Source organism: Dromaius novaehollandiae, chromosome 3 (genome assembly GCF_036370855.1).
Source record: "Dromaius novaehollandiae isolate bDroNov1 chromosome 3, bDroNov1.hap1, whole genome shotgun sequence".
NCBI lineage: Eukaryota > Metazoa > Chordata > Aves > Casuariiformes > Dromaiidae > Dromaius > Dromaius novaehollandiae.
Genome location: NC_088100.1, coordinates 78,094,429 through 78,113,780, shown reverse-complemented (window position 1 = coordinate 78,113,780; position 19,352 = coordinate 78,094,429). Strand labels below are relative to the sequence as shown.

Genomic DNA, 19,352 nt, shown 5'->3' with positions numbered 1-19,352 from the left:
TGTGAAAAAATGCAGTACCTACACTGGTATCAGTGAAGTTATCAAGGACTGCATTTGACTTCAGCAATATAAGCTAAATAGCTAGATATTTTTGAATTGTATTAGTGCTATGTAGCTTATGTAGAGGACAGTGCTTGGCTGTCACATTATTTTAACCCCAGATAACATGTTCTTTATCAATTGCTCCTCTGTGTAATGTTATCCGCAGTAGTACTGTTGGTACTTTTTGTTAGAGTTCAGTCTTTCCCAGTGCACGTTAAAAAGTATAGGTACAGTATTTTTCACACAATGGTTTATTGTACTGTATTCTAAGCATTTAGCTGCAAAAAGTAGCATACTGTAGTTCCTGAGAGTGCTCGTGAGAAGCAAGGAATGTAATACAACAGTATGCGAGAACATACTTGTGCAGGTAACATGTGCTTGCACTCGTACACACAGTTTGAGACTTACTTTACATGCCTTCTTAAGATGAGTTGCACCATCAGACCACCCGTTTTTATTGTCTGTAGTCAAACATGAGATCTGTGCATGGTAGACCTATGCTGAATCCCACCTCCCAAAGTACTGCCTTGCGGATTTTATGTTTTGGAAGATACAAAACTGTAAGAATCCGTTTCTGAAAATAGTATTCTCAGTTGTAATAATTGTTGTGATTACTGTGATTTGCCATTTTTTCTGAAAAGTTACAGTAGAATCTGAGTAGAATTTGATCTTTGTTGTAAAACTTGGTGGCTATGAATGATACTGCGAATGTGTTCTTCAATTTTTTAATTCCGTGTTTGTCAACTTTGTGTTTTGGGCATTGTCCTCATCCCTAGTAGACACCACCATGTAAAATATGTGGTTTCGATTTTGTTTAATGCCCATTTCTCTAGAGCCCACATTTTACCCAATATTTTTAAGATATTCCTGGGGAAAAGCAGTTTCTACTGTAAACTGCAGAAGACAGGGCTGATGTTTGTATAGTTCAAAATTCAGCGTGCTTCTTTCTAGCTGTGAAAGGATGTGATGTTCAGGAGCCCATCCTCCTAACAAGATCTGAAAAACTTTAACTTAAATGTTTCACCTGGTAAAAGTTTGTAAGCTTACAGCTTCCAAACCTTACAAGCCGAAGGAGAATTGCTGTGTTCAGTACCAGTGCTGTATATATAGAGTTGCCATTATATGGTAAAGAAAATACAGAAATGAAAATGGAATATGTCCGTACTCTATTAGTAACACTTATCCGATAGTTAATATTTATGTTGAAATACTGACTTTTCTTTTGTTAAATGTAGTCCAAAAATATCTAGAGAAAGTAATAATGCCATATTCCTTGCATTGTGTAACTAATAGGAAACTAGTGAACAGTCATCTCTCTCTACAGGAAATGTATGCCTTGTGTGCTCATTAAGTCAGAGGTCCTTAGGATAGTGTAGTACAGTCATGTAATTAAAGATGTAATGATAATGTGTAGGCACAGAAAAAGAGGGTTAGGTTTGAATGAAGAGCCTGAAGTTAGCATGTTCTAACTTCTGACATTGTACAGGTGAGAAAGGGTGGCATAAATGAGTGTTTTTATATGAAATTTACTTAAAATCAGGAAAATATAATTAAATCCCAACTGTAACAAATACTTATATATACCATTCATAATGGCGCCTGTTAAATTAGCAGCATGTGGGGCACTGTTTCTTACCAAAGGTTGTGAAGTGAAATGTCAACCCAAGAGAGCGTGTGTTGGGGAGCTGAGTAGAACATGTGATGTTCTGGCCCTGACCATGTTACAAGACTAAGCAGCACGCTTACAATGTGCAGGGCTGCCGATTTTACCATGTTCTCTCTGGAGCTGGATGTATTTCATGAGGTCACGCAAGCTTTGGGAGCATATCTAATGCAGGTGGAACATCAAGAACTTTCTGGGACAAGTGTTGAAGTTGAATATCTGAGCATGTTCCATTGAAGAATTTCTGTTGCTTACTGTTTAAACATATTTGGTCAAGTCTTTATGCATAGTTGCAGATCATTCTGACTTCTGTTGTGATCCCTGTCTGTGGTCAGGTTCCTATTTTTAACTTCGTGAGACATTAGAACTAATTGGACCAGTGTGCAAATGAATGGAATTTCCTGAACAGCAGCAAATCTGTGTGTTTTTGATCACTGTGCTTTCTGAAATAGTTAAACCATCCTTTGCTGTTTCTGTTTTTCGTTTGTGTTCAGTTTAAGTTCTACTGAAATAGAACTGGTCAAGGAAAACTTTACATATGCGTGTTTAAAATGTGTAATTTATGAAGGGAGGATTTTAAAGAGAAGTGTTGGGCAGTCTTAACTATAAAGCCAAATGCTGTTATCCCAGTTGTCATCTTTGAGAGTTCATTAATTGTAGAAGTTATTTTTGATTTTGATAAATTACCTAATGACTTAGCAGTAATAACTAGATTTGGTGCATGCTTGTGTTAATTAAGCTCTGTGAAGACAAATATCAATAATAAAAGAAATAAACTAGAGAGCAGTTGGACAACTGAGACTTGTGCTTTGACGTTTTAGGGTATAGCCTGACAAACATCTGAAGCCAGCATATGCCAACACTGCTGCCAGAAAAATCAGTGCTGCCTTTTCTGAGATCCCTTGCTTGCCAGCTCAAGAGCAAAGTCCAGGCAAAATGTTTTTCTGAGGAAGGTGGTGGTTGTTGTTGTTATTATTATTATTTTTAATCTGGGTCAGTGTTCCCATCGTCTCGAAACAACTGTGTGAGAACAACAGGGGAGGTTTTATGGGGAGGAGGATGAATAGTTGAGAAAAGAGGAAGGGGTGCTGGAGGTGCTGACATACGCCAATTCACAGCATCTGTTGGAACTAGCCTTAGGCTGGGCAAAGTTAGGGTTGTTCAGTTCTTGGATGAGAGAACAAGTGATTAAAGAGTCCCCTGAGACTGCAAATTGTGGCTGATAAAGCCGCTTCTCCTCTGGATTTGTCTCACGATCGATCTCCCATTGTAGATGCTCTTGTGTGTTGGAAGGATTTAGCTCACGCTGCCGCCTTTTTCTCAGTGTAGATACAGGTATGTTGTCTCTTTTTTACCACGCTTATCATTAAGACAGGTGCTCTATGATGATCTCAAACAGATTAAATCCCTATAGGTAGTGAGTATTTTTAGATGAAAATGAACAAAACTTTCTAAGTTATCACACTCACGTGCATGCTTGTACATGCACGGTTTGAAGGCTAAATTTACTCATTTCTTTTGGAAATCATGTGAAAAACAATTTGTTTCATGAGGAGCTGAATTAAAATTTGTTTTGTTCTTTACACATTCTGACCATAGTATCTCTGAACTGTTTCCCCACTGTAATGCTTTTAGCTTTCTCCCATATCCTAAAATACTCTCCCTCCCACACCCCTTAACAGCCACGTGGAAAAGGTGTAGCATGTGGCATGACTGGTAGTGTAGGTTGATTGGCTGCCAGTGTGCTGATTGACTAAACCGTGGCTGGGCAGGAGGATTTGCAGCTTTTTTTTTTTTTTTTTTAAATCCATGGGCGCTCCAGTTTGTCCAGTTGCCAGTGACCATAAAACTTTGAGGAATGTAGTTATCCTTGAAATCTCTGGTCCTGTGTTGGTTATAGTTGAAATTGGCTAATAAGCGCTGAAGTTGCCATGGGACAAAAGCAGGGAGATTGCTGATCTGTCCTGTCAAACAGGAATTGGGCTGAAGAGGTGAACACTGTGGAGTCTGGGTGTTTCTCCTCTAGATTCCTGCAGCAGCTCTGGCTTGTGCAGGAATTTTCCAGGCTTGTGGAAGTCTAATGTGGTGAATGCAAGACTGATTCTTTTGTTCTGCTTCCACTTACACTGCCTGTTGCAGCATTTGTATCCCTGGTCCCATGTTGCAGGGCAGCATGTTGTAACAACCTTTCTTCCTGAGGATGCTGTATGCCAAACTCTGGTCACTAGACTGACTGTACCTGTGATGTGGAGTGGAGGCAAGAGCATTGCAGTATAAGTAGTTAAAAAAGCACTTCTCACCTATAAGTGGAGTGCTAACATGTTACACTCTGGGGACTTGCATAATGCATGACCGAATGGATTGGGATTCTATTAACCAGAGAGGTAAGTCCATCTGCAATTTTGTTTTTGTTCTCCATTAATACTGTTTGTTTCAATGCTTTTTGCATTAAAGAAATAAAATGCCCATTCAGGCAAGAGCTGTGTCTTATCTGCGATGTATAAGGTTTCTTAATATATTCGTGAAAGAGGGCAGTCACAGTGTTGAGAAGCAATGCAATCGGGTATCTGGAATCTAGCCTTCTCCAGGATGGTGTGTAGTGATAACCATAGAAATGAGGCAGTGGAAGGTGCATGTGTTGGAAGAAAGGAGAAGTGGAAAGGGGAGTGACTGCTGTAACCAGACAAAGTGGATTTGTAGGGCAAAACAGGTTGTACTGAGGATTCAACATCTATGTTACATGTTTTATTGGTTTTTTACTTCAGACTAGCTCTACTTTGATTCTGTGCCCTGTAATACCCTTGAGGGTCCTGGAGTGTGTCTTCAGGTATAGTTCAGTCTGTGGGGAACCCTATTCATGTGCTCTGAGATGGGAACTGAAGTGCAGTAAGTGGGGGAAATCAGGAGACTGGCTTCAGAGGCGAACTTCTCAGCCAGATGTCAATGCTAGCATGGACATGCACCCCATGGGGGTGCCTTTGGCAATGTTGTTAGTGTTCTTCAAAGAGCACTTCAGATACCTCTGGAATCTGCTAGTAGTGCTTTATTTGTTTGTTCAAGAGGCTGGAGATGCCCTGTTTGGGTGCCCCTTCCTCCATCTGTGCCTGTGGTGGGTTGCAGAGTTTGTGGTGCTGGCACCTCCTGCGTAGAGTGAGCATGAGGCTTGTGGAGATGTCTCAAAGACCCCCGGCAAAGGATTCTAGTGAGTTGTGGCAGGGTGGAGGCCCACAGCATGTGCTGTATGGTGCCCTGGCATCTCCAGGTGAGTGGCAGGGCTTCTGCCACCCTGCGCTGCAGCTAAGCCCCATCTTTCGCATTTGCTGCCTGCTGGGTGACGTGAGCGTAGTGCCAGCCCCAAGGAAGGTTTGCGGTAATTACATTCTTGTCCCCTGAACCTCCAGGCTGGTGCAAAGCAGCATGTCAGAGTGGACCAAAAAGTGATGTCCAGACCAGCAAGATGACAGGAGGTGGCTTGGGTGAGAAGAGATGCTTGGGAGGCAGGATGGCATGTAGGCATGTGTGAGTAGCACCAAATGGGCAGGGCTGGCCTGTTCTTTTTGGGTAAACGACGGACGATAAGTGTTGTGGGGGAGGAAAGGAGGAGGGAGAAGCTTTTATAGGTCAGAATTCAGGACTTCTTTTTCTTTGTGGGGATTTGTTGCCTGAGTGGGCAGGCATAATCTAACTGTACTTGAAATGGTTTCAGCAGTTGTGGTTGGCTGATTGGTTTTCTTTAAAATTAAATGAACACATTTGCCATAGATGACAAGAGGGTACCAAAGCCCATTAGCTGAAATAAATGCATACTGTGTCTCTGCTCTTTCTTTCTAGAAGGCTCTCTAGGTCCTAAGTTATTTCTGTGAATGTAAAAGAAATAATTTCACTTACCTCCTTTAAATATCATTTTTTAAAAAAAGTATTTTTAAAAAAAGAACTAAGTTTAGTAGTTGCAAGGTGGCCAAAGATTAGTGTTGCTAGTGGTTAACCCTCAGCAGCAAAGTTGGTGGACCCATCCAAAACTACAAGCACTGCAGTTGATGGCAGGTTTTGGCAGAGCACCAGAAGATCCACGGGCAAAAGCAGGGTAAAGTGAGGTGGGAAGGGGAGAAAGCTAGTGCAAGTGAAAGAAGAAACAGAGCCAGCCAGATCTCGCTAGATGGAAAGGTGACCAATCTGTCTAAGAGAAGCCGTTGCCGAGTAACTCCATTTGGAGCCATGGCTTCTCATCTGGAAAGAAGTTAGCTTGCCTTCTGGGGGAGGGCTGGACTTGGCTCCTTTGGGGAAGAAAGGTAGAGCTGGTCAGCTGAATGGGATGAATTATCCGCTTTTCTAGAATTAGGAATTTTGGCAGTGCTTTTAGAGACTGTGGGATAAACCTTCGCTAATACACATGGTTCACTCTGATTCATTTGTGACCGATAGTTGTTTTTTTTTGTTTGTTTGTTTTTTGTTTTTTTTTGTTTTTTTTTCTTTTTGCCTAAAGATGTCCAGTTCTTGTTGTTTGAAGAAGTCAGTTCAATGGCTTTGGACTTTATGAATTTTGCCGTTTGAACTTCTACAAGGTTTGTGAAAGATGTATTTTAAAATTTGTTGTTCAGGGTTTACTTGTTCAGGTTTTTTTTCCTGTTTAAACTTCAAAAAATAAGTGAAAGGCAAATAAACTTAGAAAAAAAGAAAACCTTTGAGCTTTTTCACTCTGAAATTGCTGTGCCCTGCACCCCTTTCTTGCCCTTAGTGGTAGATGAGGTGTGGCTTGCGTGCTTACTTGACTAACTTGCTGACTTGTCACTTCCCTCACCAGTAATTTTCTACTTTTGCATGGAGATTAATGAATAATTTGTTATTTCTTTGGTCAAGCATGAAAATCTTGGAGATGCAAAGGGCAATATCAGCTTCTAGTCATTTGCAGCTTGTGAGCAGGGAAACCTGGTCTACACTGAAGAGAAAAAGGCCTCAAACTGAAATCCTGGGTTGCTGGAACTGGTTTGGCCAGTACGTGGCTTGCTTTCTCCTGTGTCTGTAATGAATAGTATAATGTTAAAAGCTACAGTGCTGTTGAATATGGAAATAGTTAAGATGAAAGCCACTCTGTCCACTTTATTAATAAACATTTGTATGACTTTACGTATAAGTACGGTTTGCATCTTTTTTTGAATGATTTGATTGTATTCTGCTAACCTGTGCTCGCTATACTTGCCCCGTGGAAGGAGCTGTTCTTCATGTGTGCAGAGAAAGTTGAATTTCATTTGCTGGAGGGTCTCTAGCCTATCTTCTGTACAGTACATGTATGAGTACCTCTAGAACCACAGGGAAAATACCTATTTATGCTGTCTTGGTGGATAAACTGCTTTTGTGTTCAGTGAGTTTGAAGAGGCTGCTTTGGTGATTTCTCTGATGAGAGGCAGTTGTTCGTTATCTAGTGGTTTTACTTTGTGCAAAAGCTTAGTATACTCTGGAATGCAAAAATTAGTAGACGAATGCAAAGAGAGTGGTATTCTGAAAGTTAAAGCCAGAATAACATCTCTAAGAAACATCAGGAAAGAAAAGATGGAGGAGGAAGGACAAGGAGTTAGAGGGTTGCAGAGCTCGGGGTACAGGATAGTGTGATTATGGTTTTAGAGACAAACTTGTTGAAAAGAAAGGAAGAAATTAGGATGTGTGAGGTCGGTAATCCAAACAAAAACAGTTAGTAAGAGTCAGAGGAATGGAAAGTTAGGTTTTTTTGGCAAAGACTTCCATCTGAAACTAATATGAGAGTAAAAACAGCAATAAATATAATGAAATGTTCAACTTTAAACAGTCATTTCCCATAAGTTCTGGGGCTCTGTTGAAGGTACTGCATGTGACGCATGTGACACTATTTGTTAAACAAAAATAATTCCAGTTTGGAGTGTTTAAATCAGACAGTACTTCGGCTGTTAGCCCATCAAAATTCAGTATTTTCTAATGTTTGTGGTTGCACCTGTTACATGCAGCTGGCAGTGTAGAAACACTTAAGAATTTCATTTGTTTTAAGTAAAGATATTTGAATTAGTACTTTATTGGTTTTGAGTTTTTGGCAGTGACAAAATGATAGATGGAAGTAGAAATCTGGTGGATATCATTAGTTATAATTTTTAATCTTTTTTTTTTTTTTTCCTCAAAAGCTAATTAGTATAGAGTACCATAAAAAGTAGGCCTTGCCAGATCGTATTCACAAGTTTAGGTCAGAATTATAGATGACTTCAAAAGCCAACTGAGAAATATTATTTTTCTGAAGACAAAAAAAGAAAAAAGAAAAATTTTAATTTGTGTGTCTCAAATCCCTGACCCTGCCTTTTGGCCAAAGAAGTCTGATCAGGGCAGGACCAGATGAGTAATGTTTGTGGTGGTTCAAATCCCTAGCGAAACATTCTGAGCAGCTGTAATTCCTAGTTATTGGAAAACTCAGGTTTTGACTAAGACAACAGCTGGGATCTGGCAGGTTAGTAGTAATAAAACAAATTACCATCATCAGCTTGACAATGGCAACAGCTTTAAATGTTGACTAAGAAGATTTTTAGTTCCTTATTCCAGTTCTGCCTCCCTGCTAAAGGGAAAATTGGCAGTAAAAGAAATCCTCTGGATACAATTCACCATTCGTTGTGTGATGTTTGGGAGCAGCACAGTAGAATTAATTGGTATTTTTGTAGTACAGCAAAGAAGCAATTTATTTAATTTATTTATTGCTAGGTCTGTCCAATCCAGAGTTTTGTACATGGCTCCTTTTGAAAGTCTTGCTCCCAAACTTAAGTTAAACCCTTCATAGAAAAGCCGTTTAGAGTGTTCTTCTGCAACTTCTGAGGTAGATGATTAATAAAAGGCAAACCCAGAGAGAAGCTATGAGAAGAAGCCCTCACTCACTCTTTTAAAACTGTTCTAATCCAAAACCTCTGAATTGAGGGCATCAGGTAATTTTTTTTTTTTTTTTTTTTTTTTTTTACTTCCACACCAATTTATTGATTGCAAATACTGTTCTGGTTAAAAATGAACAATACTAGTGCTTTAGTTTACCATACTATAGTTCATAAACTTCCAATAACGGTACCAAATTGCAAGAAGGCAAGTGATGGATATGGGAAAGTGGGTAAGCAAGGTGGTAATTCAGAGGCCATGTGAAGAACAAATGTTGATACTTTTCCTTGGATGTTATGCCTGAAGTGTCTTACTATTTTTATTTGTTCACCTTCTGTATACGCATGTGCAAAAGCAGAAGGGAAAGCTTATTTAAAAAAAAAAAGTCTTAAGAAAACATTTCCAAGTCAGAAAATCAAGATCCCCCCCCCCCAACTTATCTTTGAGACCAGCTTTCCCATTTCAGTACTTCACCTACTGCTAAGAACGGCGGTGACAGATAGACTGGAAGGATGAGCAGGAGTGTGTGTGTCTAATCCTAGAGTCTTCTGCAGTGGAATAATACACTGGTTGCGTTGCATGTTTTCATATTACTTCTCTGCCATGGTTGTATCTACCTCTTCCTTGGGCTTTCGGAAGCCATCTGACCTCTATGAGCAGTATAATGGCTCTACTGTTACCACTACAGCAACATGTGTCGTAAGGGCTCCTAAAAGCATAGTGGGCGTCCTCTAGTTGTGAGAGGAGAAAATGACCTGCCTAGCATGCATTGACAACGCAGCACTAATAAGAGGATAGCCTGCACCGCTTTAAGTCGAGGGGTAGAGGTTAGATGCCCTTCACATCTGTTTTCAGTTTTTCTGGTGGTACTGTGATAATTGTGTAAATGCTTCTAGACGTTGTCAGTAAGATTACACATCAAATGATATGCTCAGCGGCAGCTTGCTGCCACTGGAGGGGCAGTATTGCATGCCTAATCTGATGCCAGGTTACAGGTAGTGCTTCTTTCACCACGAGATTTATCTGTAGAAGTTCTTCTGGTGTTAGCGTTTTACATTCAGCAGTTTACAACAAAAATTGCTAGTGCGTAGATGGTTGAATGAAGGACTGTATTTTGCCTCATCGAACAGTATTTTCCTAGCTCTTAGTAATAACATTAATTATGCTGTTTGTGAGCTGAAGTTTTACTTGGAGCACACTTAGTGCTGCTTAATCTACTGCTGGAGAGAAATGACTACAAGTGGGAAGTATTTATAATTGGGCTCTTTCAATTATCCATAGTTACTGCAATAGATGTACATATGGAAGTACCTCTTTTTTTTTTTTTTTTCCTTCTCCTCCTCCCTCTTGGGTTATTTCTATGTGATTCTATCTTTTTGCGACATTTTGGAGAGAATTTTATCCCATTTTATACGAGAACTGCTTTAAAGCTTAATTGATGTATATGCAAATGTTTAGTGAAAATAACTCAGTGTACATAATTTAAAGCTTGTAAGAGAGGAGGACTGACCTATAGCTAGAGCCCCTTCCCTTTCTTTAGCTTGGGTATTTGTCAGGTTTCCCAGCCTGATTTGTTCCTGTGCTTTTGGACTGTCTTGGTAAGGGCTTCTGTGATCCAATGACATTTTCAGTGGGTACTGGTAGTTGTACAGTAGCATTTGTGTGACCACGTATTATGTTATTTTCCCTTCATGTTTTTCAGCCTCGGTTTCAGGGATGCTTCCATGTAGCAAAAGAGTTAGTTGAGGGACTGATGCCATGCTTCACTCCCCCAGCATTGCATCATGAAACTAATAACAGATGACCACAGATGAAATATTGCCCAAAAACTAACCATAATGAAATAGTAACCCCACAGAGGCAGACGCTACATCTCCAGAGAGCCAAAATCAACTGTGAATCCGTACTTGGATCATTCATAGGGAGCTCACTGCAAGATGATCTGTAAACTGTGACTGCTTTCAGTTTACTCACTAATATAACTGTTGACCAAGGAGCAAGGAAAGAGAAGAAAAATTCTTAGTGTTTACAGGGTGAAGCTGAGATTTATGTAGACGCTTTCACTTGAATCCGCTGAATCTGTTACTATGTAGCAATCAATGGCAATATGTACTGTTAAGCTTAATATTAAAGAAAATAGAAACAATGGAAGAGTTTCAGTTGTTGGAAGAATATTCTTTAGGCCAAAGAAATTTAAGTAAAATATAAATCCAGTTGATTCTCAGTTCAGTTTTGTGTTAGTCTTGAGTTTATAACAGGTGGTGTCATATTAGACAAATGTTGTCTCTTTTCAGTCACCAAGTATACAAATTAGCAGATTAGGAACAGGCTTTGGTATTTGTTTAGAGAAAAAAAAAAGCTATTTAGCTAGACAGTTAAAATTTCTCAAAATAAAAATTATACCAATATTATAAACTCTGTAAGCCATGTAATTAGCTAACAGGGAAAACGCTTCCTATATTTTTATTAACATTTGTGTATTAAGTGTTTTTAAATAACGTAACATTTTTAGGAAGTTGGACAGTTCTGATTCCTGTGTTTCATTATTATCCAGAACTCTTAAATATTTGGGTCCAGTTAGTTTTTAAAAGGTTTATGATAAGATAACCTTAAACAAGGTAAAAATGTGTATTTAAGAAGTTTTTATTTGTTGTTTGGTTAGGAAGTTGGGATCAAGCATGCAGCTTTTATGGCATAGTTTGTCAGTGTGGTACCACAGTAGCAGCTGATCATTACTTACTTATCAAAATACTCTAGGTTCAAAAGGCTGATTATTAAAAGAGGGAGAGCTAATTCCTGGCAATAAAAATAATCAACTATTAAACCTTGAACCCTATAAATATCATGATAGGAATTTTTCATCCTGACTCAGTAACAGCTTATTTGATCATTCTGACTGAAAAAACAAAACTCTGTCTACTTTGTTTTTAGTGTTTTTAATGGAATTATTCACCATAGATTAATCACTGTATCCAGCAGCTACTCCTCCATGTAAAAAAGTTTCAAGAAGAAAAATGCTAAAAAGAAGTGAATGGCAGTTAAAGATCATAGCTCTCTTTGGTTTGTTATATGTACCTTTTTTCTGGTGAAGCTTGGTGCTGTAGCCTTTTGCACAATGGACGTTTTATGGGTGGGAAACTGAGGGATTTAGAGAGAGATTTTGAAATGTAGCCACAAATTTTACATTTCTGTGTGCTAGAATGTCTGTCCTGAAAACTCTGGGCTTGATTTTTTGGTATTTTCCCTTTTGTAGTAGAGTGAACCTAAATGGAAAACAAGTTAGCCCTTCTGACAAGGAAGCTGAAGAACTCTCCAGCTGGGTACCAGAACGTGACATCTGGAGTTGCTGGTTCCTACTGATTGTTTTGGCCTTTATAACTTCCTCAAGGTCTCATGGGGAATCAATGTCAAAAGTGGAAACAGAATTTCTTTTTCCAGAAAAAATCTATTTTTATTAGCAAAAATTGTATAATTAAGGCTTCATCATGGTTTCCACTCAAGGTTCCTGGTTTAGATGTTCATTGCCCTCTAAAACTTTGAGCTCTTTAGGTAGCAATTCCCAGGCTTTGCTTCTGCCTGTGGAGGATTATTTTGGGAATTTGCATTAACATAGTTATGAAAGCGGGAGGAGAGTCAAGGAATGATGAGTGACTTACTCTGTTTAACTCTAGTAGCAAAACTTTTGGAGTTGAGTGTTACTCATACTTACTGAGGAGATACCTGATGAAATATTTCAGATTTTGATTTGACTACATTACAAACTTTGAAATAACATATATGCAAGATTCTCTTTGAAACAGAAATCTATTCAGTGTATAAAGTAAGCAGTGCTTACACATTTTCAGTAACTTTGTGTTTTACAGATGTGCCTTTAAGCAGTGAGATAAGCTCTTTAGGGATACAGCAATTGTATAGAAATATCATAGGGTTTTGAACTTTTGTTTTACATCGCAAGATCAGGCATTGATAAAGTATAGTTTTGTGCCAGTATGATCAAAAACTCTATTGCTTTTTTGAGTCTGTCTTCAAAACAGAATTCAGTTTGTCAGTCCTTTAGTTGAAGCCCTTGAGCTGATGTTAAGTTTGTCAGACTCCTCCCTGCCTCTGAATGGCAAATATATTTATTTTACTATTTTCAAAACTTGTTGAACTAGTTTTTGGTAAGCCTGCTTTCCATGGTAATTTCAGCACTTTCAAACTCTTTTGCAAGTGCTGAATACTTGTGAGGTTGTGAGGTTTCTGTCTCATTGTGTTATAAATGCTTCTGTTTTACCTGATGCCATGAGAAGGTTGAGAACGATCTAAGGCCACTTACTATTTCATAGAGTAGAGGTCAACAGACTGTAGCCACATTAGTAGCCACTTTACTTTAAATAATGCTGCAGCTTTTAATTTTAAACGTTAAGTCATCTCCCTCACGTGAACGAAGCTCAGGCCCAAATGGTTACCATTTTTCTCCTCCAGCAGCTGCTGGCACCACTAACACTTAGATTATGGAGAGCTGCATTCCTTTTGCTGCTTTAGGTTATAGTTGTGCTGCCCAGAACACACTGGAATCTGGAGACCTGAATGCAAATTTTGACAGTATTTGATGGCAAAAGTTATTTTTAACTTTATTTTTTATGCATTCCTTGTAATACAGTTTTCCTCTTTGTGTTAATAAATGGAAATGTAAATTGGGATCTTGTTTTATTTTGTAAATAGTTATTTAAAGAGTATTCCTGCTCAACTTCTTACGCTTCTGCAGAAGTGTTGTTCTGGTTGGCTGTACAGTGCAAGGAAAATGTGGTGTCAAGATTCATGGAACGGAGTTTGACAGGGAAAGTGGTGTTAACTTCTAGAGGACTGACAGCGAGATGGGGAAAGCAATATCTATGAGTACTTATTAAAAGAAAAAGGGATTATCTGCTTCTAAAGACCTCAAATTTGGTAGTGATCTTTTTGTTTGATCTAAGCCATAGATGTTAACTTCTTACACACGCTGTCTTTGAATTTGCTGCAGAGCAAGATGACTGTGGAATCACGTACCAGTGTTACCAATCTTTGAGACAGTTTAAACCTTAACGTTCATATGTGTTGCAGTGTCTTTTTTAAATAAAATGTTTGTATACTTTTTATTCAGGCCCATTTTAAATGAAATTGTACTAATTTGGATACTCTTCTGGTAAATCTGTGAGGGGTTTTGTTTTTGTTTTTGTTTTTCTTTTTGGTAGAACTGCAGGTATTAATTTGACTTTTGCCGATGGACAAAATAACATGATATTTCTAAGGTCTCTGTAAGCCTGTAGAAAAAGCTCACATGCTAGTCTTGCACACTTTGAGTATGAAACTGGTTCTTGTTTATCAAGTAAATTCTGATGCTTCTCATCCCCCAAGTGTAGAGATGTTTGTCGGTGAGAACCTGTGGCTCGGATGAGGAGGGCTGCACAGAGAATACCGTTTCATAGGTCTCATGTCTCTGATTTACAGGTATTTTGCTACCTGGAGGTGCCCTGATAACTTCAGAGGAAGGAGGATTTCTGACCTTTTGGCTTTCTTTTGCAGCAGTGTGGGCCAGCTGTGCGGATTTAATTGCAACAGCTATAGATGTATGGGTCCAAGCGAAGACGTGTTTAGGATTTAAAATGTGTAATTTCTACCGTTCTCTGTACAGTCATTAGGTGTTAATGATGTATAAAAAGGCTAATGAATGTCAACTAATGGGTACTTAATACGTTTTTTGTAGATAATTGCCAGTGTTTTTCAAAAGAGGCTTTTTTAATACCCCTTCCTTCTAATCTGTCGTAGTGTCATACAGTACCATCATACTATGCTACGCATGCCTACGGTATGTTCTTGTTTAAACTGATTAACTTTGTAACTTTTAAGTTTTACTAGTCTAAATTTTTCTTGTCAGTGTGCAGTATTTAGGAACTTTAATATTATACTTATGAAAATAGGTAATAGGTAGTAAGCCACTTTTGTACAAGAATTTTGGTAAGAGTTCAGTGTTGGTTATTTCTGTAAGGTCGTGTTTTATTCATGCTCTTTTAATCCTGAATTAACAGTAGTTACTGAATTTGAGGACAACATTGTCATGGAGGTAAAATGTAATACAAGTAAGTTAAGAACATGCAAGTTAAGATCATGATTATTATATACAAAAAGAAGTGTAAGAAATAACGAACATATTAAAAATGTGGCTTTTGTGGCATTCTTTTAACATTGTAATTTTTTCCAGACGTTTGGATAGCACTGCTGTCACAGTGTGCTCCAACATTATACTTGTTAAAGCTGTCTAATTATCCTGTTGAAGACATAACTCCCAAAATGCACATCCACAAAATAGTAATAGTTAGTTAGAAACATACTTTTTTACTATTTTGTGCCAATGATCATTTTCTTTTCCCAAGTTATTTTTATTCTTTTTGTGCAAGCATCAACAGTAATGTTTCACAGGACTGATTAATATGAGACCTTAAGAATGCAAATTGAAGCAGAATGGGTGTCAAGTATAGATTAGGTCAAAGTATAAGTGATGTACTTTTTAATGTTGAAAGTCTCATTTTAATTATTAAAATGCATAAAACCAAACATACAGTTCTATTTAGGAACAGTCTTTGTCTGTTAATATGCCGTAGGTGATAATTTTTTCTATGCAAGTGGGAACATCTGTGTAGGAGAAGGTTGATTAAAAGGAACCTAAGAAGTGTCTGAGTGCAGTTAATCATATATGCTTAACACCTAATAACTTTATATATGTTTAACAAGCAGCTTTTCATTCCTTGCCTGAGGCTGGGGTCAGCCCAGACTTGGAATTGAAAGTTATTACTTATATTATGTAAGTTTAAATGGAGCTGTTTTGAATAAAATACAGTGTTTGCAGTACAAGGGTTATGTGTTAACATTTTGTGCTTGGGTAAGCAAGGAGCATACCGGTTGGCAAAGGTTAAAAGTTAATTGTACATCACTTTTCTGCTGCTTCTAGATTCTGGCCGATGCTTGTTCCACATCAATTGATTCTACTTGCCCCTTAAAATTCATGTATTTGCTCTGTCCACTCTTGTATTGATGTAGTTTTCAAGGCAGGATTGAGAGAAGGCCTTCTTGTAGCCTCATAAATTATGTAGTAATAAGGATGATAAGCTAAGATAAATCTCAAAATAATCAACAGGGTCATACTGTAATCTTTAGAATTTTTAGATCACATAGAGAATACATTTCATAGTAAATGATTGAGCTGTATTTTTAAAATGCCAGTTATCTTTGGCCAGTTATCTTTGGGTTTCATTTGCAGATAGCACTGACAGAGGGGGTTGCCTCTGTGCAGACCCAGCGTGAATGTGTTTGGCCTGAATAGCTTGGACACAATTTGAAACTAGACTATACTTGTAGGGCTAACTTGGGTCTATCCTTCTAGCATAATGTGAAATTGGACACTACCAACACAGCTGGTTACTGCAAAAATATGGGATGTCTCTTCTAGTTCCTCAGCGTTGTAGCTCTTAGAAGTGTCATCCATGCCAGACCTATGCTGGCTTCATCTGGAGCTATTCAGCTGTATTTGCAGTTTGCGTCCCCTTCCCTCTTGGGTACCTCTGTTAAGCACTTCTTTCCATTTTCCCAAGTATCCAAACTCTGTTTGCCCCATATAAAAGTTAACTGTAATAGATGTGTATCTTGTAAGGAGGGAGGGGAATGACAAAAAGAATCTGTACAGAGAAGAGAGAAAACATGAAATTCAATTTAGGAAGAAGTAATGGATGTAACCTGTAAAGGACAAGATGGTATCAAGCATGCAATTAGCTGGGACTTCAGTGTTTCAAGAGTCAAAATTCCATCTATTGTGTAACAGGCCATTGTAGCATTTATCAACTTATGGAATAGCTTGGCTCTTTGTGTTTTAAGTACAATGTTGACTTGAATCAAGCATAGGTCCTATAGTTATCACGCTCTGAGCATTCTTTGTGTTAAATTCAAAAAGGGATAATCTAAAAATTTAAAGTTTCTCCTGTGTAAGATCCCGGATGTTTGAAGTTGAATCCTGTTGTCATTTTATAAGCATACTTTCCACTGATATATATGGAATTGCTGAGTATGATTCTATTGCAGCATGTGGCCTGAATTCAACCCATTGTTCAGATGAAAATATTGCTAAGTCTAAAATTAAAAATCTTTTGTTAAGGTACAGGACTAACATTTTTCTTTTTCAAGTGGTATACCTTTTCAGTGTAGGATTTCTTGGCATGTATGTTTTCTGCTGTAGAAAGGGCTGTGATTTTAAAATGGATGAATAGTTGGCATGTGAAATGAAGGGTATGAGCAGCCTGAAGCATCCATTAAAAGTCTCTATGAACCTTTGGGGGCCCTCCTTGGGTCTTGCCACTTGCATGAATATTCTTACAGAGAGGCCCAAGCACTTATTGACGTTGTCTCCCAGAACTGGTCTGTAAGCATTTGTCTTCACCAGACCTGTGACTTGAGTCATTACATGCTACTTTCTCAAGGTTATCAACACATTTGAAAGGCTCATCTGGACACTCTTCAAACCTTGGTTCCAAACTAGAAATGTTTATGTGGCTTGCCTTAGAATGCTTTTAGGATAAACCACAAGCATTTGAGCCTGGGATAACTGCTTGACATACCCATGAAAAATGTGTTGATCATTTCTACCTAATTGTCACTCAGCTTAACCCCTACCCCCACCCCCCCTCGAAATGAAACCAAACCAAACCAAACAAAACAAAAAAAGCCACCAGAATTTTTAGGCCTGAAATGCTAAGGCTTTAGTTTGATTGTTTTGTTGAGAATGAAAGGCTGACACCTTCCAAGGCCTATTGTAGACAAAGCCTTATTGTCTATACAGAGAAAGAGAAAGATAGCACAGCAATGCAAATGAATGCATACGTGTCTGAGAAAATTCTTTAAGGACATCCCTTAGCCCAGTTTAGGATTATCTGCTCTGATGCAGGAGGAAGGGCAAACCCTCTAAAACCTAAGCCAAATAGAGTTACAAGTGTTGCTCTTCTAAAAACAAATGGGTGGTGGGGGGGTAGGGCCCCCGCAATCCCCATATTGCTACAGAGCTCCAGGATTGCAGTTTTATGTAGCAAGGTTTCTGGATTTCACTAGGTGAATTTTTTTATTTTCTACTCAAAAAGAATTACTTAAAATTTTGCAGGCTTTTTCAGTACTTGTGAAAAGTCATCTTTGTACAATTCAGATCCCTTTAACAATTCCAGTACCCCCACAGGCATTTGTGTGTGGAAGTCACTTAAAACTTCTTAGATATTACTGACTTCAGTAGGTATACTCACACACTTAAAATTGGACACATGCTGATATATTTGCAGGTTTTGAGTTTTAGGCTTCAGCATAGAAGCTGAATTAGCAAAATTTTTATTCTGTAAGCATAATCTCCCTACTCAAGTTTGAGTCCTCTGACAAAAGCGTTAGCTTTTGCTGGCAAATTTCTACTGATTTCATGAGCAACAGAAGCCCTTTACTAGTGTGTTGGCACTGTGTTCAGCTACCTGTGTCAGTAAAACACTTCCTCTAGTGATGACCGTGCAGTGCAGTGCAGTACCCTTGTAAAAACGAGTGTTCTGGCAGTGCTGCTGATCGCAGCTAATAGAAGCAGCCAACAGATGCAGCAGTTTGTGCAGAGGGGTGCAAGGAAGGGGACCTCATCTTCAGTCATAGTAGCATAATATTCCTCAGATGTGGTTTGACACGCCACAGAATGCGTTCCCCAGTAGCTGTTGTAGTTGTGTCCGCCATGTTGGAGGCTTCTTCCTAGGTGGACCTTCCAATGGTGGATGCAGCCTTGTGGGTCTCAGGCTGCAGGGAATGCCTGGGGCCTCTCTGTGAGGCTGGGGCTGATAGTCAGCTTTTCTGCAGAAGGTGTGCTGTTGTTGAGTTGTGTCGCCAGGTAAAGGATTAAGAGAGGAAATAAGCAGACTGCGTAGCATCTGAGAAGATGAGTGAGAGAGAGAGATAAGATATTCTCAGAGACCCTACAGCTTCAAGATTCTCAACCCCACACAGCAGTGGAGGTGCAGGCGGGCTCTGTGCTATGTGGAACAGTAAGTCATAACTCTGTAGAAGATGAAGGCTGGAAACTGGTCAGCTCTCGTATGAGGAGAAAAGCTCTTGCTTCTCCTGAAGAAATGTTCTTGCTCCTCCTGTATCGTCAGAGTTTGCTGATGATACCGTACTGGGAGGAGTGGGGCCAGACTCTTCTCAGTGGTGCCCAGGGATAGGATGAGAGGCAACGGGCACAAACAAACACAAGAAGTTCTGTCCAAACATGAGGAAAAACTTCTTTAGTGTGAGGGTGACTGCGCACTGGAACAGGTTGCCTAGAGAGGTTGTGGAGTCTCTATCCTTGGTGATACTCAAAAGTCATCTGGACACAGCCCTAGGTAGCCTGCTCTAGGTGACCCAACTTGAGCAGGGGGGTTGGACTAGATGATCTCCAGAGGTCCCTTGCAACCTCAACCATTTGGTGATTCTGTGATAACTGTTAAACTCTGCATTCCAGAGGTCACTGCGATCAGTACAATCCCTGTTATATTTTGGAAACATCTTTTTCTCTCTCACTGTCCAGGTATGGTTTTAGCTTGACGTTGTGCTTCTGGCTGATCTAGGAAGGAAGGTCTTGGGTTTCACTAGCATGAAAGAAAAAGAGCATGTGTAGATAGAGCTGAAGCTGATGCTGACTCAGGATGCCAGAGAGAACAGCAGGGACGGGGGTTGGTATAGTTACAGGTGAAACAATTCTGGGCAGCCTTTC

The 19,352-nt window shown here is 39.1% G+C and overlaps 1 protein-coding gene across 4 annotated transcripts in view; it reads left to right on the top strand.

The window, feature by feature from the left end:
• Positions 1-19,352, top strand: part of PDE10A (phosphodiesterase 10A) — a 200,923-nt gene that overhangs the window by 28,793 nt on the left and 152,778 nt on the right. The window contains exon 1 of one of the 4 annotated variants that reach the window (XM_064509224.1): positions 3,934-4,089. The exons of the other annotated variants lie outside the window; for them this stretch is intronic. Within the exon in view, the coding sequence (XP_064365294.1) occupies positions 4,050-4,089 (40 nt within the window). The 5' untranslated portion in view covers positions 3,934-4,049. Of the gene's footprint in view, positions 1-3,933; positions 4,090-19,352 lie in introns of those variants that run through there. 4 annotated transcript variants of the gene reach the window in all.